Raw genomic sequence first — 23,757 nt, 5'->3', positions numbered from 1 at the left:
GGCTCACAAGTGCTTCTCAAACCACTGCTACCTCTTTCACGAGGGAGGCACTGCAACGGTACCTCTCCCTCCGCATGCAGCCCCGAGCAGCTAAAGCCGATGCTTCCTGTCTCCCCTGGACCACCTCCAAACTATTCTCTTTTTTTCCTTTTTCGCAGCTTCTCTAAGCTCTGACACCAAACCCAAAGCCTATTGCTCCAAAAAAGCCTATTGCTCTGTTCCAAATCAGCTGCTTAATCATCATCATGGTGATAATTAGCTATCTGATTAACTATGTCTGGACAGCTGCCACGTAGGACGCTGTTCCGTCAGGATTTCAGGCAGGATTTCTGCCTGTTGCGTTGACTGGCAGAAACGGGCATGTCCATGAAGTTGAGCAGCTGGTGGCTTTGCTGGGCAGAAATGAGACCTCCAAGTACAGCTACACCAGCATGTTACTATCACACCCGTCCTGCTATATCTGTTTTAACCTTATTTACCGAAGTAGAAAGGCAGTATCTGCCTCTGTTCTCTATTGTGTTTTTAAAAGAACAGGCTAAAAAAGAACACCCCGTAGGATTTCACTGGGACTCCAGTCTGTGCTTCCTCAAAGGCCAGACACTTCCACAACCCTATAAACCCTTCTGTTTTCCTGCACACCTCTGCGATGCTGTTTCATCGCCAGTCTGCTCCTTTTCCAAGCAGGGACCATCAGGTTTCAGTTGCTGCAGGCTGTAGATGACTCTGGTGCACCCCTGCAACTTTAATGAATCCAAGCATCACCGGAGCAGCTCTTCAGAGCAACATCAAGGCTCACTCCCCATCCAATATTTACTGCTATGCCAATACTGAAATTGCTAAATTCTGTTGTGATCAATCAGTTCATCACCATCTAAAACCCTGTTATACTGGGTCCTGGGCCCACTCTTCCATCCTCATCCCCCCCACTTCACATACCACCCAGAATGGACATACGGAGCTGTCTGTAACTGCAGGAGCCACGCTGAGAACACCTTGCTGTGAAGCTCCCATATCCTGCGCTACTAGACCTCCACAACAGCCCTGATGACAAGAACAGAGCAAGGAAGATGACTGCAAAACAATAAAACTAATAAATCTGCCCAAAGGACACAGTCAGCTGATACATTCATAAATGGGATACCACCACCCACTGAAGGTTTCCTTCTGGTAGCCAGGCTGCTCCTGTCTTGTTTTTGACTGTAAAACCCAAATGGTTCAAGGACTAATCCAAAAATGAAAATCCAGACATCACATTATTCCACTGTTGTCTTTAACTTTGAAGTGGAGGGAAGGGGGATTTCAGAGACAAGTCTTTTTATCAGTGCTTCCTGTTAGTTAGCTTACATTTCTGGCACCAAACTTTGTAGGAAAGTTAGTTCATATCCATATGGACGGGTGCCAGCAGCTGTGCATCGTGCACCTGTGTTACAAGTCAGGACATACTAGTTCAGACTCTGCTTTATGGTGAAGGTTCTCTCATGGAAATGCATCACGTGCTTCCAGCTCAGGGATTCAGAAAACTGAGCGCAAGGTTGTCTGTACAACTCTAAAAAGCATAATCCAGACATCCAAACTGGCAGACCAAACTACAGCAAGTATGCACTGTGTCCTCTAAGGACCTCTCTCTAAGTTATTTGGATTAGGAGCCATCAGTTTAATACACAGTTCTTGGAAGAACTAACTGAAGCTCAGAAAGTCAGAGGAGGAACCCAGCACATGTTTCAAAAGAACAAAAGGCACTGACAGCATGTTGGAGCTTCTCACTATGGGCACATGAAACAAATACAACTACTGCACTTCGAGCAGAATCCCTTTAGCAGCCCTGCTATGCTTTCAGCCACGGGGACTTCACATAGATGAAACGTTTTACTGGCATCTCCTGTAGGGATATGCTTAATAACAAGCAGCATGCAAAAGTTGTCTTTGATATAAATCTGTGTTTGGCTATGCAGCGAGAAGAGAAGGAAGTTTGAAAACCTGGGCACCTGAAGAGCATGATCTGCTCTTGAAACACTCGGTTTATGAAACATCTGTAGTCAGAGCTTTCTTCATATTCTCCAGAGACAACAAGTAGATTCAGTGTCCTCTCCTGCTCAGAATGGGAGAGGCTGTTTCACATTTATACTATTCAGAATCATTTCAGTAATCGTCAAGAGTCAAAACAGGCGCAGCAGTTTCTATCCTTGCCTGAAAAAGCTGGCTGAAGCATCCCAAAACTTTCTATGATTCTATGATTCTATGATCAAGGCCTGTGCCACGATTCAGCAGGAGCAGAGAGGGCAGACCCACTCCGAAGTCTTCACCGGCGGGCACACGCACAGAGGTAGAGTGGCTCTCTGTCTGTAAAGGCATTCCCAACATCTTTTCTCCCTTTGGAGTTGCCAAGGAGACAGAGCAGTTCAAGGAGGGTGAACTCATTCCATTCGTGTTTGCAAGCATAAACTGAAAATCCCAAAGGGGCAAAGTACCAACATCACAGTTTCCTTTTTCTGCCAGGGCGACTTCTGCCTCAGGGACAGACAGAGACCAATAAACCCGATAACAACGCAGTACAGCACACGCACATAACCCAGCGCAGGGAAACACACAGTTCTATGTCATTTTAAGCAGTTCAATGCAACATTCAAATTCTTCCCACAGACTATTGCACTTCTGAGTTTTTCCTTTCTAGGATCTGGGGACTTGGTCCCCAAGTAAAAATAACTCCCCTGGCATCAGCTTAAATTTACAATGTACACGCTGTACAATGTGTGAGCTGTACGACAAGCCCTAAACATTTAGAAATAATTTTAAAATAATGTTATATCTCTGTATCAAAGACTGAGAGTGACTAAGAGCAAGATCTGAAAAGGTTCACTTATTTCTAAGGCTGAATTCTTGCTTCAGTGGGGTTTAATAGCATCCCGCTCGCAAGAATACAGCCTTGTGCTCTGTTCCCCTTACTTTTGGGGCAAGAAAGGTCCCTATTGATTCAGAAGTAAAAGTCTTACTTCTTCTTTCCTGAAAGCCTCGTTTATGAGAATGACTGGAATAGGATGAATGCTGTTCTCAGAAAGCAAAGGTTATTGTACCTCCACATTTAAAGGTTTCTTTCAGAAAACACAGTGAGACACAGAAACTTTGTTGTCCATGTCAAACTTTTCCACAGACACTACCTGTGAAAACTCGCAAACATCTTGTCATTTTAAAGATGACAAATACATATCTAAATGTCAGTGAAAGCATCGCTTCGATTTAGCAGTGCTGTGCGAGCATGGGTAACAGGAAAAGGATTTACTCCAAAGCCATTTTGCCCTAGAGCCCCTGCCCCAGACCCCGGTATTCTCTGCTCCCGGGCCTCGGTTGCTCCCTGTGCCCAGAACACCATCGCCTAGTGCCGAAGGCCTCTGCCTCGCAGTCCTCCCCGGCCTCGGGGCAGCAGGGGGTCACCTGAGGATTCAGGTTCCCTGAGGACTTGTTTTCCAGCCCTACTTACTCCGAAGGGTGAGACAGTATCTGAGGAGCCAGACATACGTGTGACAATAATTCACGCTGATACTGAACACTCAGCGTTTTCTGTATTTTTGATTGTATCACAGTTAATGCTAGAGATTTTGATGTTTAAATAATTTCTAGACTGTTCATAAATTCAAGTGGAGAATGAACCGAGCATAGAAATGAAGCCTGTTAATCCCTCACTGCTGAAAATAGTCTCTTTTGAAAATCATATGTCAATTGCCTAAATATATCAGCAGGAGAAATTGTTCGTTCTTAGCACACTTTGGGCCAAATTTCCTACCAGCATATTCATCTCTCCAGAAAGTGACTTGTGCCTACAAATGCTTTATTTACTTCAACCTAGCGTTAGCCCCTCATGCTCAAATCTGTGTCTTCACTCTTCTTTGAGAAACTGATCTGACTGAAAAAAGACCCCTGTGAAAAGAAGCAGGACACATTCCTTTTCAACAGGCTAAAAATTCTTAAAGGCGTGGGAGTTATCTATCTCCCGTCATAAGAAAATGCAGAATAAGTATTCTCACCCATCTACAAAATGAGGAAAAGTCTCTATTCCAAATAATCTGTCAGGGAACTTGCAACCCTGTAAAATTTGCAGTACAAAATATTGGGGGTGATCTCTACAACCCAACAGCAGAAATAATCTTGTCAACAACAACACTGCCTGCACGTGTGGTACTTGGGAAGTCCACTGCGTTCCCACTCACCCCTGCGTCTGCACGGAGATCCCAGCTGACACGGCTCTGTGCAGGAAGCAGTGGGGCCATTTCTTTTGAAACACCGGACTCCTGGAGTTACAAAAATGTGGAAAGTTTGCTCTTAAAAGCAGCAGAGGTGTCAAAATAGAAACAGAAAATATGAGAGCGAGGAACAGAAGGATGACAGCCACGTGTACTGTGAAGCAAAAGCAGAATTCGTATATTTTCAAGTGACACCTTACAAAGTGTGAGGCCAGATCCAGTGCCATAAACCCAGAACAAATGCGGTTCATAGAGCCATATGCCACTAATTGCAGCGGAGTTCCACTAGTGTGGCTTAAGATAAGTGAGGGGATAAATTCTCTCTAGGATAACTGTGTTCTACTCTGATATTTAATTCTCCTGGCAAGACGTAAATGTTTAGCACGCTAGTTAAGGCTTTTAGAGGTACCACTCAGGCAACAAGAGCACAATAAGGAATGAGACAGGCATCGGACCACAGCTCGTGCAAGGTGCAGCTGGGAAGAGAAAGCGCCTTTGCTGTTGCCCTGCCCTGGGGTTGGTATAGGTTTGGGGGTAAATTAGCCCTGCTGTCCTTCACAGCATCCTCCCTGCTGGCTCAGGGACACCAGGATGACATCCCACAGGAATCAGCCTCCTCTCTTGGCTGGCACAGGGAATAAAGCCCAGGGCTGGAGCAGCTCCCAGAGCTGCGCTTCTCATCTCCGGGCCCCGTAGGGCACAATCCAGCTGTGCACATCTGCAGAAGGGCAATTCAGGCTATTCCTCAGTTGCTGTCTGTGTGACTCTAAATACCGATGCCAAGAAGTGACTAAATTTGATGTGTTGAAAACCAGATGCTGAGAAGTTGGCAAGAGTCAGACCTTTGTAATACAGTTAATGACATGATGGTCCACGGATTTCTGACAGTTTGGTTCCTCATTGCCTTTCAGGCCCGCTTCCACGTTATCGCCATTCTGCCCAACGCACTGTGCCATGACGCTATATGCTGCGTCAGTTAATTTTCAGTTTGCAAACGCACGTTTCCTCCTAAATGTGGGTGGTCTTGGCTTATGTATCAGCTTTCAAGAGCATGGTCCTCATTCCCAGGGCACCAAAAGCACTTGGCACAGTTCATGAAAATGGGATGCAGCACCAAATGGCTACAGAGAGGCCTTGGAGAAAATTGTTTTGTCAGTCAAACCTTGCTTATTGCATGCAAGCCTAGTGCGAGAACCTGCTTTACTAGAGGAAGGACAAAATAAATCTGTTCAGGAGATACTTTTTCAGATCTTACTAAGACTAGCTTTTTGTCAAAGGGTTTATGAGAGACAAAACAATGCTCAGTCTGTTGACAGCACATCAGAAAGCATCTGGTACCTGAAGGTTAGCTGAAAGACACGCCCAGACCAACAGGTCTATAACTAAATGTCAGCAGCAAAAAGGATTTCACCTGAAAACATGATTTCACAATAAGAAGGTACAAAAGTCAAGGCAAAACAAAGCATTTTGCTGAAGTGTAATTCTTGAGTAGTCACTAGAGTGCTACCGCTCCTATGCAGCTCTACACCGTTCTTACTGGGAGAATTTTCTCATAGCTTAGTATTGGACTGACATAACCTCAAGAACTGAAAGTAGTACCTCACTGATTCAACAAGGTAAGGCACAGACAGAAAGGGAGATCAAAACCAAAACTTACGATAGGCTGCCATTCTTATTTCAGTTTGTTTTTTTTTGATACAAAAAGACAAGAAATGTATGGATGTAAACCTTATATTCTCAGGTTACAGAAAGCCACCATCTGATATAATCTAAAACTCTTCTCTTCTAAAACCATTTGTTTCATAGAATCATAGAATGCTTTGGGTTGGAAGGGACCTTCAGCAAGCAAAACGAGTTTCAGGGTGGTCAGGTACCCAAGTAAAATCAAGTGTAAACCATCAGATTGTCCCTGGCTTGCCCTTACACAAAAACAAACAGGGTCCCATTCAGGCCAGTATCACCCAAGCACCTTTGAAACATACCGCAGATGTTGCCCAAGCACAGCTGATCATCAAGGTCCTTAAGAACAAGGGAGCTTTGATGCCTGTCTTCCCTTTCCCCATGCATAGAAAATAAGAGGGGATGGTTAGCAACTTCACAGTTGAGAAAAGATGAAGTATGAAATCAAATATTTGTTTCTTAGTACAGAAAGTAATTTGGCAGGCAAAATCCAGATTGTTTTGGAAGTTCCAGTGATACCTCTTAATAACATAAGAGGTTGTTCTGGTTTTGGCTGGGATAGACTTAATTTTCTTCCCAGTACCTGCTGTGTTTTGGATTTAGTAGGAGAATAATGCTGATAATACACCGATGTTTTCAGTTGATGCTAAAAAATCAAGGACTTTTTTCAGTTTCCCATGCTCAGCTAACGAGCAGGTGTACAAGAGCTGGGAGGGAGCACAGCCAGGCAGCTAGCCCAGGCTGACCAACGTAAATATTCCACACCATGGACATCGTGCTCAGTATATGCATGTGGGTTGGCCGGGGGGAGCAGGAGATCCGCGAAATCCGTGAGTTCCACAAAATCTGCAAGTTCCGCGATCTCTTCTTGGGGACTGGCTGGGTAATCAGTATTCGGGTGATGGGAAAAATTGTATTATGTATCGTTTGTTTTGCATATTCTTTATTATTATTATTATTCCTTCCTTTATTGTCTTATTGAAGTGTCTTTATCTCAACCCATGAATTTTATTTCTTGTCCATTCTTCTCCCCATCCCACTGCAGGGTGGGGAGGACTGAACGAGCAGCTGCCAGGTCCTAGTTGCCAGCTGCTGGGTTAAACTACGACAGAGGTGTGCTATATAATAGAAGACTTCTGTGAGAAAAAAATAAGAATTATGTTATATTCTGTTATGATACCTCTTATATTATTAGCAATATAACATCAAGCATTTCACCTAAATACCTTCCTTTTAACACAATTTAGCTGTCCGTAGACCTAGGTTATTCTTCAGCTAATTTTAAAGCTAGCAAAAGTTAAGGAGTGTGGTTTGCCATGTCATACGTCCTTCAAACCGAAAGTGGCTGAGAAACTCTCACCCACTAAGGAGAAGTAAACAAAGAAGCAAGTGGACAAATGTAAGAACTGGGAAAATAAAAGCTGTCAAAAAGATTTCACCCCAATGGTCTTCGAAGTCTGGCTATAGATCAGGACAGATTGCCTGTGGCATCTCTTTGACAAGACCCAGTCTCCAAAAGCAGATCGAGAGATTACCTACATGACAAAACAAGATGTACTTGAGTCTCATGCTCCATAAGAAAAGCTAATCTTTATTAATTAGTTGTCATGGAAACTCTTGGCCTTGGGAAGGCTATGAATGGTACACCAAGATCACATACAAATTGCTTCTAGTAAATGCCTTCATCATGATTTGGATGAACAAACACTTCGCAAGGCAAAAGGTGGCCTATTTCAGAACTCTGGCAGAGAAACAAATGCCACAGGGCTTCAAAATGAAAAAAAAAAATTAGAAAAAGTTTAAGATAGTGCAAATAACAATTATTCCAGTTCTTTGAGGCTTTCTGGCAAAGACCTGTGATATTAGCTCCTGGCCCCTGAATAATAAACAAGTGAAAATATCAAGGCAGCAACAGCAAGTATGAAACAGCACTCCAGAAACGGGGTGTGGAGGCCCGCGCTCTTACCGCCTGCTGGATGACGCGTTGAGCGGAGGGAGGCCAGGTGGGATGGCAGGAGGCCAGGGAGCTGAGCAAGCCTCTGGAATTATTTCTTCACAGAAAGTAACGACTTCGGGGAGTACAGCATTCAAGCTGACTTCGACTTCTTTTCCTCTTTTCGGAACTGTCTGTGGAAAGCATACTTCTCCAGGAGTATAAACCTCACACCCAAGAGAAAAATAGATACAGAAGACTGATCTCCCCCAGCACTGCGACACGGCACCTCGTCAGCAGAGCAAACCCCAACAGAACAGAGCGGCAGCACAGGGACCGCAGTGTCCAGCTGAACCTGCCGAGCAGGCGGAATGCGATGGGCAGAGCCGAGCTCTCGCCAGCAAGATAAAAAAATGCTGAGGAAGCAGATCATCTTACTCCTGCGTAGGGCTGGTTTGTCTATTTTCTGTTGCATTTGGGGGGCGAGCGAAGGAAGGAGGAGAAGAGGGAGAGGCACACAAAGTTTTAGGCTTCTGGTTGATTCTTCTAACGTGGTGACACCGGCTTTGTTCTACTGGGAGTAAATTCAGAAACAAAAACACCCCTGTGGAGTACGCTATGGCCGTAACTGCCCACCTTTGCAGCAACAGTCCTCTGTTCTGGCACTGCAACACCACATCTCTGGCTTTCCCAGTGGTTTTCCCACTTACAGATACAATTTGGAACGTCCTTTGAACTTTCTTCTGTTGAACTGGTGGATTGCAGCAATGTGGGATGCACATTACGCATATGCTGAGTGTACATACATTATTACATGCAGTGCAGAATGGCTAGCTTTGCTGTGAATTTTTGAAGGGAATTTTACAGGTCATTTCCATTTTCCTTCAGGAAGCACATGACATTACCTGTAGGTTTATTACATGTTTTATTCCGGATCAGAAAACTACTTCATTTTATAAATAAATGAAGGGCAATCAAATAGTCTGATTCTTCTGAAGATGGTCAAATTGGAATAAGGTAGCATTTACATGTCTCCTGAAATAAATCAGCTAGCTGTTCCAAAATAAAATAAAATAAAATAAAATAAAATAAAATAAAATAAAATAAAATAAAATAAAATAAAATAAAATAAAATAAAATAAAATAAAATAAAGTAAGAGCTGACTTGGGAGATGTTAATTTTGAAATTCAGACCGACTTGTGTTGCAACAGTTGCAGACAGGAGTCGGCGGCAGGGTGACAGGCATGGCAGCAGCAGCTCCGCGCCAGCTCCCGGCTCACTTGTTTACCCAGACACTGCAACAGATTTTGCTGTGACATCAGTCCCCGTGTCGTCCCATGTTACTTCACTGTCAGCAAGCGAGCTAGCTGAGGTGTTGCATGATCTGCAACTTCTGAATAGACATTCCCTCTGAAGAAATAATTGTCTTCATTGTAATTGGTGACAAAAAAAGTCATCTGTTTCAAAACAGTCTCCTGAAGCTGGAATGAATCTTTTTACCACGGGATGTTACATTAGGATTCAATTGCCAGGGCGTTATGGCACTTGTTTAACTGAAATCTAGAATAAACAAAACTGTATTAGTGTTGACAGGGAGGGTGTACATGGCTGTGCATGGAACTGAATGAATTTACACATCACTTCTTGCATGCTTAGAGGAACTGCGATCACCTACCAGCACACTACAGACAGACTTTGTGTGATAACAAAATGTTATCATTAATAGCAATATGGTAACTGATACCAGCTGAAACCCTGTACTAGCCATGAGTACTCCCGAATAACTTCGTGCCTGAGGAAAGAACAGTATGAATGATAGCGGTCTTCTCCATTTGGGCATGACTGTTTCAGCCTGCTGGTGATTTCAAGGGTGTTCCAGTTGTTTTCACTGCTTGAAAGTTACCTGCACACTAAATATCTGCGTTATAGCTAACTACCTAGAGCAATCAATCTAGCAGACAAGCTCTGAAATAAATCTACAGAAAGTGTCAGTTATAGACAGAGAGATCAGATTTATTAGACAGCGTTAAGGCTAACTTTCAAAAGATGTGATTTCCCTTACACTTGATTCAAACTATTCCAACCACAAATTGCCTTTCCATCGTTTTTTACAATTTCTGTTACAGAGGTCCCTAAGACTTTCAGTTCATGCATCTTAATTTCCATGAAAAATACATAAAGAATATCCCAAATACCATTCAATGACGTATGTTTGCCATTTAAATGTCAGCATAAAAATTGGCATATACATAAGACAGAATTTGAGATAGCAGAGAGGAATTCACTCCTTACATAAACTGCAGGAGCTGATCTCCATTAATAGGGACACACTGTAAACTGAAAGACTCTCCCTTCCCAGAACTGCACAAATGTCCATTTTTAACCCAATCTCAATTTGCTGACTTTTGAGTGCTCATCTGGTAATGCATCAAATTGTTGCTGTTGTTGCTTTTCAAAGGATGTTTATTAAAACTTTGGTTTCTTTATACAGTTGGTTATCTGCTCCTTAAATTATTATACTTGACCTCTTTAATAAGCACAGGGAATACACAGGGCTTGATGCTCACCTGCTATAAACATATTTGTTGAAGTTGTACTTTAAACTGGAAAGGTCATACTGTAAGCTTGATCAGAAAGCTGTCTATTGAACATTTTAAATCTCAGCCAGTAGACAGCCAGGCTCTGCAAACAAGGCTTATCCAAGGCCCTCCATAACCACAACACTGTTCTTAACAGGAGAATTTTTTCGTACCAGAGAAGCAAAGATGCTTGTGAGACCCCACTGAAGAGGAAAAGCACCTGTCTAGTTTTTTCCAAGAAAATCACGTATATGATCGGGTAGCTTTCCACCCAAATCTAAACGCTGTCCTCAACTCGCCACGTGCGGGCACGGAGTGAATGTCTGTGGCAAGCCTACCATGGGAGATTTCCAAGAGCAACACGCTGCTCATTAGCCTCCACCTATTTAGCATCACTGGAGAAAACTGGCTCACCAGAGGGGCTTTGAGATGGCGAAATGTTAAAATCAGAAGGAGGAGGAGAAGTCAGCCATAGCTGGAGCAAGCGTTGCCTGAATTTCCACCTTTAATCTTGGCAAGACCTGTCCTCTGAAGGGCACAACAGTATTCCACCTTGATTTTTACGTGTGTGACCTGAGAGATGCTGTTTCAGCTGTGCAGTATCTCAGCTAATTGTTTAAACTGCCTCCATGGGCTCTAGCCCCAGTTGGTTGAGGTGCCTGGAACAAGGTTGTCCTATTCAAGGAGTGCTTGCGTGTTGCAAGGAATTGTTCATGATTTAAATCTTCTTCTTGCATTTTGCATAAACCCACAAAAACATTGTCATTGACAATTAATCTGATGCAAATTCTTGTCTCCTGGGATTTTTATTCAGGCAATAATTCTTGCAGGGTCAAAAGTTGAACCTAAGGCTATGTATAGGTCCTGGTAATTTTTAACTTTGTGGTGTGGTTTAATCATACAGATTTTCATACTTCATTTATAGGTTGTGTACAGGGTGAAATCCTTTTCTTAAGGAACACTGTTCAAGTGCTACTAGATTGCAATCATGTTAATTGAAACTCTGCTTATCTAAGTAATTATGTACTCATCTGTATGACCTCAATAATGTTACTGGAAGTTTCTCGGCAGCAAGCCCTGTTCTAGCTGTGCAGGATTCCAGCTCTGAAGGCAAAAGCAAACCGTGACTCCTGAGCAGCTTGAATTCTCAGGAACACAGCCAACAACATCGCAGTTCTGGTGATCTGGGAAACTGTTGACTAGCTACCAACGGCCACTTTGCAGGAAATCTTGATCTCAACATAACACCAGCTTTGATTACACAGAAGCTGACCAAGACCTTCAGGACTTTCCCCTCACTTTTACCTGTGAGCAAACCACTCTTCATCCTCGGATGTCACTTTTCACATGTATTCTCTTAATGGGCCAAGTTTTCTTTTCTAAAAGGTAAGATACTAGTTTTACTGGAACATCTAGAGCCTACAAACAATTTCTGTTCTCACATATTGAGATGAGATTTGTAAATAATCCTGGTGGCCAAGAAGTCAAAGTGATTCTACCAAATGTAGAACTTACTCTCAAGTAAAGGTCTGCGCAAACGGATATACTTGTTAATTCCTGTCAATGGATGCATTACAATTGTACCTGTTGTTGCACATATTTTAGTAGACATTCTCTGCAACGTAAATCATGGATCAGTTAGTCCTGCCTGAAAAAATGACAGGCATTACTATATACCAAAATAAGTATTAACTACCAATGTTCAGGATTTGGATGCAGAATTTGCTTCCACCCTTCTGGACTGATAATAGCACTCATATATTGAGTGCTAATTTTTTTAGTGCACCTTTTTATTATTTTTAGTGCACTTTATTGAGTGCTATTATTACTAGTGCAACTCCAGCAGTAGTATTTCAGATGGAGAGCGTCTGTGTGTGAGCATCATCCCTTTTAATTTACATGCATACAGGCAGGTTAATCAGGAATTACCTGGCTGCCATTAATTCCAGTTTCCATTACTGTCAAAGGCTCATTAATGCTTCAGAGACTCTGTGTTTTAATTATTCAGATATTTTGCATACTAAGTAGTTCTACCTTTCCTTTTATATCTCCTTCAGCCTCTTTCAGGCAAAATGCAGGCTCTCCTTAAAAACAGTGAGAGTTCATTTGACACTTTGTTTCCTTACTAGCACATCTTCACTGACACAATAACTATGAATGATCCAGACCTTATTCCATTTTTCAGTGAATAGTGTTTTCAGGCTAATTCTTTAATCTTCTGATACATGAACTAGCTCTTCATTTAATCTCACCAATTTATTTGCTTTTGCTACAGAAATGGATAGCTCCTGTACTGTCTCCTGGCATCACGTTCTCTCCCATATTGCAGCATTTTTTCCCCATGAGGACTGTCCATTGCCACACACTATGCAGCAGTTTTGGCTTAAGAAGGTAGAAGATAACTGCCTGGGATAAGAAACGCCCAATCCTGATGATTTGCCATATACTCTGCAGCTTAATTCTGTATCGGGAAACAACTTAATGTTTTTAGATGGAAGCCATTGCAGGAATGAAATATATGAATTTCCATTCTTCCTTAGTATGAAAGATATTCTTAGAAAATTTAACTCTGGACATTGCACTCCCTGTTTCAGTGGAAAACGCACTTTTGCCAAAGCACTTTACTTTCTGTGGACAAAATTAAGGGTTCGTGGTTACCTCAGTTGAAAAGTATTCATCTACAGCTACTTCAGATCCCCTGAAAGCAAGACCTTCACCGAGGCGCTTCACAGGCGAATTTATGCTCCTAAGATAGCTGTGTTTTTAAAGCCATTTAAAAACGCATGGAAATTTTTTTTTCTATTTTTGCAAGAACAAATATTCACAGCATTGACTACAACACCCATTCTACTTGTATATATAACCCAGGGGTTCTTAGAACCATGAGTGCAATCATACAAATTTGTTGTTTTGCATATTAAATGAGACATTAGCAGCCCTCTTTAAGTTTTTAATGAAGAGGTGTGTATTCCGGTATTACTTGCAGGGCTGTTACTCGGGTAGTATGATTTGCTGTAGACTTTACTGTAAGATCTAAGCTGACATTCTAGGATTGTCATTTTAGCACCAGCTTAATATTGGCTTGACTTTATTTACGCTACAAGAAGTTCATTAGAGAAACACCGACAGTCTTCTTCAGCCAGTTTTGCAAGAAAGCAGTTCCCACCCAACACTGAAATGTTCTCTTTGACTGTTCTTTATACTTTTTGTTGCTATTTAGAAAGCTGCAGCATCAGTGCACAGAAATCCAACTGTACAGGATGACCTTGATATCGAGAAGATTGAACCCCAAGATTCCACGCACTCACAGGGTGCCAAATGCCAATACACTGTTCCAATACCTGCGTTGTACCTGCCTGCCTGGCAGCTGAGCGTGCTTAGACATCACATCAGTTCACCGCATCGTCTAGATTCGATGACAAACAACTGACAAACACATTTTTAAAACAGCTGCATGTTACAGTCATTCCTTAGTTTTAGGCAAAACCCGCAATATCCCCAGTCATTATTCAGCTGAATACAGCACATTCAAGGCACGACCCCGTGCAGCGGCAGCGTTACAGCTGCACACCACAGAACCAACGCTTCTGCAGAGAGCAAGGTACGTTTGCAACGAGACAACATTCTGAGTTTCCCAAGGGAATGTCCACTCAGCAGGGTCTCTGCCTCCACGTAAGTGTCTGGGACAGGTCCACCTGAAATCAGAACTTTGTTTAAAAATCTCTGCTACAGTTTCACTAGAAGGGAGAAAGGAGCTGACCCTCACAGCAGAATAACCAGATATTATGTCAGTGCTCATTTCACAGGTGTCATAGAGGTGCCAAGACTGAGACTAACAAGGATTAGCCCAGCTAAAAGACTGATGCTCATAAAAAAGGAACTAAACCACATAGTTTAGGGGGGAACCTAATCTTTCAGGAGAGGTGAGTACCTAGTGAAACAGATGCAAGACCTAAACCTGCTACAAATGTGGTGGTTGATTTCTTAAATCAGAACAAAAATCCTGCAGAGAAACACATACACACTGTGAACAAACTCTTCAGTCCGATTCATGTAAAGACCAGCTTGGCATATGGTTCAAAGAGAAAACCAGAGAAGTTGGGTTCAGCTCCAAAGCCTAAGCTGGATGGGCTGCAAAATCTAACCAAGCAGATGATGGATTCCTGAGCAGAATTGAACGAAAGCTGTGGCCAATGAAAGAGAGAAACGTACGACACTTTGAACACTGAATGCGACAGGAATTGCAGATGTTCTGCAGCTGTGCAGTGCTGTTTCCTATGCCAGCAGCAGCAGGGCTCCCAGCAGCTCTGCCTGCAACCGGCGACTGCAGCAATCGCTGCTCAGGCATACACCGGCTTTTTAAAGTGGCCGGGAATTGTTTAGCTGGTATTAGTGGCCTGGAGCGCAGCTTTGGCTGAGAGAGCACAATGGGCGTACTATTTTAGAGGCATTAAAGGTATTAGTGGCAAATCTGCGTCGTGCCCTGCTTACCGCCGTACCAGTGGTATTAGACAGGAATTGAAAATGACTGCAACAGGCCGCTTGTTTTGAAAGGATCCGTGCCAACGGACAACGTGATTTTTATTGCGGCCATCATTCTCAAAGACAGCAGTATTAATCAGCATTGACATGTAGACTAGCTTAATTAGAGAATTATTTAAATTAGTGAGAAAAACCAGCAGCTAAAACCAATGCAACTGTGCATCTATAACAATCTTAACATCTCTTTCCATTTCTCTCAGCAGAATCAAAGATAAATATATTAAGGCTTTAAATGGATTCTTACGGGAGATAAAAATCTTGGCTGGCCAAGATATGAGAGGGTATCTCTGCAGAAACACCATCACAAGCTCAGACGTGCACGCAGTTTTGCGCCTGCTTTGACCAGGCAGTGAAAGGAAGCGGGACACCGTCCCGCAGCCGTGCACTGGACACTCGGAGTTCTGCGCTGCCAGAGCCTTCCAGCCAGGAACAAGCGAGGGCAGGCGAGGGGTCCCGAGCTCCTCTCTGCCAGCCCCGCGCCACGGCCCCGCACCCAGCTCCAGCTCCCTCCTAGAGATGCAGGGCCAGGTCTCTGCCATTCCTTCCTCCTCCTGCTCCTCCCGTCAGGCACCAGCTCAACCCTCCCACAGGGTCAGCAGCACCTCTCCCAAAGCCAAGGGCAGGTTCCTTGGCTCCTTGGCCCGGGCTACTTTTTCTTTCCAGTCAGGTAAGGGTGATACTGTGAAAGTTCCCAGCCGTGGATATGGGGATCTGATCTTAGGAGCTAAAATCCTATTGAGAAACGGGGCTAAGACCTCAGACCGCATTTCAAGCTATTTGGGTCATTCCAGCACAGCAAAGACAAATCACAAGGATGTCAGAGTGCAGTGCGCTGCACAGGGCCTGTAAAATACACCTCCAGATACACTGTGTTTTGGCCAGCTTTCAATTAAGAGCTTTCTGTTTCAAGAAAACCTCAGAGAAAACAATGAGGAAACTGTAATTAAAACCGTCTTAATTTTACCTCCATTTCAGATGAAGTCTGACCGACTCAGCTGACTGTCAGATTTAAGTCAATGAATGCAAAATAAAACCTGTACATCTAAACGGACCCTTGCCAATCTCTCAAAGTGAAACCAACAGAGATGGCACAAGGCTGTTAAAAACTGAAATTATCAGCTTTAGAATGGATCCAGCCATCACCATAAGACAGATGGCAGCTGCCAGTTTTACTCAGTCCTGTTTTTCTCAAATACTAGTGTCTTAATGCTATTTTAGATGCCTGATACTGACATACAAAAAGAATCTTTTAAGTACTGAGAAGCAGATACTCCCCCACCTTAAAGGAAGATATTTACATACATTTTAGCAGCATGTTTTACGCAAAAAAATTTCAAAATCAAAGCTTGTCATGTGATAAAACAGCAATGCCAGTGTGATGAGTCAATAGCTATACCACAGTAACGGAGAAGAACCTTCCTATTGTATTTTTCCTGTCCCTCGCTTTTACCTCCCAAAGAATGCAGTGCTTAGAGTAACAAAGCAATTCAGAAAAATCTAAGCAGATATTTCCAAGCCAAACGTAGGCAATTTTTAAGACCAGCTCCACGCAATCCCCCTAAGGAAGGCTGCCAAAAATAAGGCCCAACTTCTACGTAGACGTGCTGCTGGTTTTCCAGGAGCCATCCGGCAGTTACAGGTGCTAACTGTAGCTACACGTTTTAGGACCAAAAATTAAATGTTTTCTCACGTTTTTCTCAAAGTTGGTCTCCACAAAGCAGCTCTGGGTTGAGATTTACTGCTGACTTGACACTACGGCTGCAACCCTGCCGCATGCTTTACCAAGGAGTAGCTTGGCGTGACAATGTGTAAGTGACAACTTAATGGGAAGCTGGAACTCAGCTGATCACAGTTATTCTGTTCCTTAAGTATTTTTCTTCTAAGTTAGCACAATTCTCTATCACACTTCAGATTCTAACATTTTACATCACAGAATAATCCAACATTTGCTGATCCGATTAAACTCTCCTCTCCTTTGAGCGACACTTCCCCAGCGCGGGCTGCGACCGAAGCCGCAGCACACGCTCCAGCTGCAACGCTGCCGAGCCGCAGTTCCGGGCAGGGTGAAAGCCCCAGCTGGGACTCAGAGCTCAAACAACTATTTCAGCCCAGCAGCAGGATCTCTGTCATAAAACTGCAGAATTTATCAGATTCGCAGAAAATGAAACTGTCCCCAGAGACTTACTCACCCATCACTGAAGACTAGATTTTTGGTCTGGTTGTTTTAATAATATGAAATATAAACTTATACTTATTGGCAACATTTTATAATTTATTTTGTACCTAAAACATTTTCAGTGATGAGTGTTCAATTGCTCAATTTGGCATGTTTAAAATACAACAAACACTTCAGGAAAACATAACAAAAATGAGTTATAATTCTTTTTTTTGCCTTACAAAACCCATCTTTCACTGCTAACAACCCCCTGTTGATGGATGTGGATTACACCACATGTTTTATGGTTTTCATCATATAAGGATCTCTCAACGTAAGTCCACAATAAGTGTTTCCTTTTTATTGTAGCAGAAAATAATCACTTTCTTCAAATCAAATGTTAACATAGCAAAGCAAATTGCAGACCTGGTGAGTGCACTTACTTACTGGGCACCAGTTCTCAAGAAAACTACTTTCTACTGCTTTCTACTTTCTACATTCCTGTACAAAGACTTCAAATCTAAGTTTCTCTCTTGTCAAAACAAAATTAAACCAAACAAACTCCCACACTCCGGAAAAGTTTGAAATTGCTTACCTTGAAGAAGCTCCGAAGAAAATACATTATGCTGAGCATTTTGGAAGGTTTAAAACGAGGAATTGTTCAATCTTTAGAACATCCAAGGCCTGGGTGAATTCCTCCACTCCTGCTGTGTCTTTAGTTACATGCTTTCTTGTTGCTATTTTGGACGGTCTTAGGAGAAGGGAAGCATATGAGCCATGCCAGGAGCTTATGCTAAGGAGTTGCATAACAATTAGGGCTTATCTGTGCTGCGCTGTACAGTACAGCAACGCAAACAGGTTTGTTCACAGTTTGCTAGCCCCAGAACACGTCTACTAGGCATGCCCAGAATGATGCCATTGTATTTGCTAAAGAAACTAAAGCTATTTGCGAGTGCTTCTAAAAGAACTGGAACTACAAAGGCCAGCGCATGTTCCCCTGTGCCCCCCCCCAGCTTTTGCTTTTGCCAACTGCAAGTTCAATCAGTGAGTATCACGCTTGCTGCAGAATTTAAAAGCTCCCACACTGTGAGCTTTCTAGTTACTGTCTTTAAAGGTAAGGAAAAACTGCAGAACAAGTCCTTTGAAGTGCAGAAGAGTAAACGCAATTCCAGTTTCTTCTTTTTTCTCATCTAACATTAAAGTCCCCTAAAGACTATCTGTGCTTCAGTAACACAGAGATGCAGCTCCCGCCACGTAGCAGAGAATCGATCGACATTCAGCGGCCAGGACTGAGAGTTACAGGCAGTCTGCTCACAGCGTGCTTAGAGCTAAAGACAACAACTACCGAGCGCAAGCAAGTTCTCAGAGAGGGATCACTCTGCGTTAAAACAACCGTCAGGCACAGCCTGATACTGCAAGCTTTCGTTTCTTTTTTAATCTAACTATGGCTTGTATTTGAACTATCCAAACCACCTGCTACTGGAATCTTTACACCAGGAAGAGGTGTTTTAGGAAGATGCTCCAGAGTAGCTTCTGCTGGTCCGTGCTGCTGGTCACAGGGCAGAAAACCAGGCAGCGGTGCAGTGCGCTCAGCACAGCAAGGAGGGACACAGTCCCCCACCGTGGCTGATGCCCCAGCCCTCGCCCAAGGCAAACACCTGCTCCAGCTTGAAATCTGCTCTTGGACTCACGCTGTGCTGCAGGGGATCCCTATGCCATCGCCCCCCCTCCCCAGTAAGCACACCCCCACTTGCCTTGGATTTGCAACACTGCAAACCCCTCCGCAGCTTCCAGCAGGCACTCGCCTTGTCAGTCCATTTCAAATAGAAATATTATTGTTTGGTAGCACATGTAAATCACAGAATCCCAGCATGGCAGGGGTTGGCAGGGCCCTCTGTGGGTCACCCAGTCCCACCCCCTGCCCAAGCAGGGTCACCCAGAGCAGGCTGCACAGCACCGCGGCCAGGCGGGGCTGGAATATCTCCAGAGAAGGAGACTCCACAGCCTCCCTGGGCAGCCTGGGCCAGGGCTCCGTCACCCTCAGAGGGAAGAAGTTCTTCCTCGGGTTCAGATGGAGCTTCCTCTGCTCCACTTTGTGCCCGTTGCCCCTTGTCCTGTCGCTGGGCACCACTGAGCAGAGTCTGGCCCCGTCCTCCTGACCCCCACACTGCAGATATTTAGAGGCATTTCTAAGGTCCCCTCACAGCCTTCTCTTCTCCAGGCTGAATAAGCCCAGCTCCCTCAGCCTCTCCTCGTAGGACAGATGCTCCAGTCCCCTCATCATCCTCGTAGCCCTCCACTGGACTCTCTCCAGTAGCTCTTCATCTTTCTTGAACTGGGGAGCCCAGAACTGGACACAGGACTGCAGATGGGGCCTCACTAGGGCAGAGCAGAGGGGAAGGAGAACCTCCCTCGACCTGCTGGCCACACTCCTCTTAATAAGCCATTTATGACATAAATCAAATACTTTAGAGGAGGAAGCCATTTTTTACCACGTACACAAATTTTCTGCCATTGTGAGAGCTGCGTAAGTTCAGTACACACAGGCACAAGGAAGGACACACCTCACTTGCTAGAAACCACGCCAATACTTTCTAAATTGCAACACAAGGCACTAACACAATATAGTCTGCGATTTGATTTGCCAAATGACAACACAGCTTCAATGAAGTTCAGTCCTGCCATCTCTTATGATTTCATGGATAAAAAGAAGTGTTTTCCCTTAAATCTTAGTTCTAAAAGACATATCTATGTCAATATTAAATACATACAGCAATCTTTTAAAGTAAACTTTTGGCCTACAATTTGGGAGGAAACCTGCAGATAAAATCCTAAAATGTTCCAAAACAATTAAAAATCCAACGTTATTTTGGAGGGAAATGGGCCAGGCTCACAAGTTTTCAACGCTTTTATTTGTTAATTCTGCAGTTTAAATCGTTTTGAAGGATTACTTTTCATGATTTATTCCGAAGTCACCGTTGTTCTTTTACACTTGTCGTAGGCTTGCGGGCAGCCCTACACTTCGGGCTTCCAGCAGACGGAAATGCCCGTGACGGTGAGCGCCTTGGCATTTCATTTTCACGAATGAAAAGGAAAATACAGCTTGATTTGCATATGAATTAAAGGGGTTTTCAGTACAAATCAACACGGATGTGAAAAGCCAGATTTTCGCTGCCTGGTTTTTATCTGGAAGTATTTCTGCCTTCTACACAACTGCCCGTGTGGCAACCAACGTGCCAGAAGCGGCTCACTGCCGCTGGCCAGGGGGGTTGCCACAAGAACTTGACTCCCCTTCCATTTGCTTATCTTTTCTGAAATTCAGGTTAAAGCTCAGCTGCCCATCACTCACCCTATTCTTTGATGCGGTTTGAAATAAGGACGTTTCTGTAAAATAGCTGAAATCTTTCCCTCAGACTGGTACATTTCTTGCACTGGCTTCCTTCACCACGTAGGATGTGGAAATTGCATAATATTGCCTTAATCCTGCAGTTCCTTAAAGACAACGCTCCCAGCTCTGGAACTCTGCTGTCCAAAACTGCAGAAAAATTGCAAGAAAATTCTTAGAAATCAGCCCGTTGGGAACCTGCAGCTTAAAATCCCATTAAAGAGCTACCTAAGTCCTTTTGCATTCCTGAAAACCACAGGTCGGATCGGGTGCCCAGGTGGTGGCAGCGGGAACGCTGGGTCTCTGTGAGGAGAGGCGGGGGCCACCCGGTGCCGGACACAGCCCGTTCCAGGGCGGCAGGGTGGGAGCAGGAGGTGCTGGCGGCAGCCCCCGCGGAGCCCACGCTGGAGCCGGTGTCCACGCTGCAGCCCGTGGAGAACCCTGCACCGGAGCAGGGGGATACGCCTGGAGGGAACCGCAGCTCCTGGAAAGCTCCTGCTGGAGAAGGTTTATCCTGAAGGAGCCGCAGCCTGTGGGAAGGACCCACACTGGAGCAGGGAAGAGAAGTTTGGGGAGGAAGGGATGGCACGGAGAGGGTGTTACGGGCTGACCGCAACACCCCATTCCCAACCCCCTTCCACCACGCAGGGGAGAGGTGGAGGAGTCAGGAATGAAGGAGCGAACTTCAACTTTGGAGGGAAAAGAGGAGGGGTGGGAGGAAGGTGCTTCATCTTTTCGTCTTCGTTTCCTTTCCTTCCCCTCTACACTGCCCTGGTGAGGCCTCATCTGGAGTACTCTGTCCAGTTCTGGGCTCCCCAGTTCAAGAAAGATGAAGAGCTACTGGAGAGAGTCCAGCGGAGGGCTACGAGGATGATGAGGGGACTGGAACATCTCCCCTACGAGGAGAGGCTGAGGGAGCTGGGCTTGTTCAGCCTGAAGAAGAGAAGGCTGCGAGGGGACCTTATAAATGCTTACAAATATCTGCAGGGTGGGTGTCAGGAGGACGGGGCCAAGCTCTTTCCAGTGGTGCCCAGTGACAGGACAAGGGGCAACGGGCACAAACTGAAGCAGAGGAAGTTCCGTCTGAACATGAGGAAGAACTTCTTCCCTCTGAGGGTGACGGAGCCCTGGCCCAGGCTGCCCAGGGAGGTTGTGGAGTCTCCTTCTCTGGAGATATTCCAGCCCCGCCTGGACACGGTGCTGTGCAGCCTGCTCTGGGTGACCCTGCTTCGGCAGGAGGGTTGGACTGGGTGACCCACAGAGGTCCCTTCCAACCCCTACTATTCTGTGATTCTGTGATTTGTTTCTCACCATCCAACTCTATTTTAATTGGCAATAGATTAAATTAATTTTCCTAAAGTTGAGTCTGTGTTGCCCATGATGGTAGTTGGTAAGCGTCTTTATCTCGACCCATGAGCTTTTTCATCTCATTTTCTCCCCTTGTCCTGTTGAGGAGGGGGAGTGAGGGAGCGGCTGGGTGGGCGTCTGGTAGCCAGCCAACGTCAACCCACCACACAGGCCCACTATGACTGCAAACAGACCTAACAGCATCACAGAGAATCTGCAACCTGCATTAATTTGTGTTAAGATATGTGCAAACGTCTAAAAGATCTCCCTTCATCCTACATCTAATGAAGAAGTCCCTGACAGTAACTTTGATAAAAAGCTTCTTGATGCTGAAAATTTTGCATTTTCTAGTACACCAGCCTACTGCCAACAGACTGGGTTTTTTCATAGCTAACCTTTCACGGATTTTCCCCTTCCCTTAAAAGCAAACTGTGGGTTCCTAGGAGTTCACTACTACCAAGTCTGTTTTCAGAGTGAGGAGTTTATCACTTCAGATAAATTTCACTTGCAAAGCTGTGGTGATCCTTTTTCCAGTGTATGATTCTGAGGTTTCTTTTGGTCCATGAGGATTTATTCTCTTTGGTACAGGCACAGAGTTGTTAATCCTCAAGTGCCCAAGGCCAGTCACCGTTGACATTCTTCTTACCGATACACTATCTAAATCTACATGTTTTCTCTGCATTTTAAAGAACAGCAGCTGAAAACTGTCATTGAATCACAGAAAAAAAAAATCCATTTTGCCCTTTGCCACCACAGTCAAAAATTACTGTTTAAACTGACACTGCCTCCAGCAGATCAGGCACTGAACCAAAACATCTCTCTAAAGTTCGGTACCAAAACCTTGCGGAGCACTGAGACTAGGATTCCCTGCAGCAGACAAGCAGCACTGAAACTCTGCTTCTGCACTAGTGGAACGTTTTTCTTCCCATGAATTCAACTATTCGGCTACTTCACGTACTGTTCACTAGGGTGAGTTTCACACCACTGGCTATTATGCAGATTGTACCACGCTGGCTTCCAAACCAACTAAATGTTAGAAAATATACTGATGTCATTCCAGCTTTATGGCTGTAAAGGTCAAACAAGAGAATTTTTGTGTGCATGCTGTGTAGCTTAAAGTGAGGATGGGGACTGAACTTGCCTTCTCATCTCTTCTGGAAGCATCATATGTTTCTATAAAATTCCTCCATGGAACAATTTTTGCCCTGTGTTGTCTTCCCCTTAGAGCACAAAGCCGAGAGATTTCATTGTGTTCATGTCAGTAAAGACTTCACCATCCTCTGTTAAAAAAGGCATTGAATATGGCTCAGTCAACCATAATTTATATCCCCAGACTCTCATATTATGAAATGTTGCAATCTGAAACCAAAAGATCCAGCAATGGAGACTTTAAGCTGCCACCCTGACCTGGGCAGTAAGGGACATGCTGCAGGCAGCCATCACTGACTGCCTGAGCAAGGTGACTTAAGCGACCAAACAGGTCTAATTTCTCAATGATCATGTCAGACACTTTCATCTCTGGTGTAATCACTTATTTGCCCTCAGGCAGTTCATTTGATTCCCATTATCATAAAAACATGCCTCTTGACGCAGCCTAACATGTTGGTTCAAGCACTCTTCAAGTCCTTCAGAATGTCCCTCCTGTAATCAAAGCATTTGTGCTTTCTGTCTTTGTAGAAGGTGAGAGATTCTGGGCTTATAATGGGAAACTGCACCTCTGGGAGCCCAGACAGGTATTTCTGTGCTTTGCCACAGCCTCAGCTCTCAGCTGGGTAAACGTTTGTGCTGCTAAGACAGAAATCTCTGTGCACCAACACTGGCCACCATTGCCCAGCAAAATCCCATTACTTCCAGACACGAGCAAACAGCAACTAAGTTAGAACTGCTCAGGCTAAGCTTT

The 23,757-nt window shown here is 44.3% G+C and overlaps 1 protein-coding gene across 1 annotated transcript in view; it reads right to left on the bottom strand.

Annotated features, from left to right (window-relative positions):
• Positions 1 to 17,960, bottom strand: part of ARHGEF4 (Rho guanine nucleotide exchange factor 4) — a 187,946-nt gene extending 169,986 nt beyond the window's left edge. The window contains exon 1 of the mRNA XM_075417576.1: positions 17,721 to 17,960. Coding sequence (XP_075273691.1) covers positions 17,721 to 17,759 — 39 coding nt within the window. The 5' untranslated portion in view covers positions 17,760 to 17,960. The remainder of the gene's footprint in view (positions 1 to 17,720) is intronic.
• Between the last annotated feature and the right edge of the window lie 5,797 nt (positions 17,961 to 23,757).

Source organism: Opisthocomus hoazin, chromosome 4 (assembly GCF_030867145.1).
Source record: "Opisthocomus hoazin isolate bOpiHoa1 chromosome 4, bOpiHoa1.hap1, whole genome shotgun sequence".
NCBI lineage: Eukaryota > Metazoa > Chordata > Aves > Opisthocomiformes > Opisthocomidae > Opisthocomus > Opisthocomus hoazin.
Note: the sequence above shows the minus strand (reverse complement) of the source record. Positions and strands in the feature narration are given on the sequence as shown.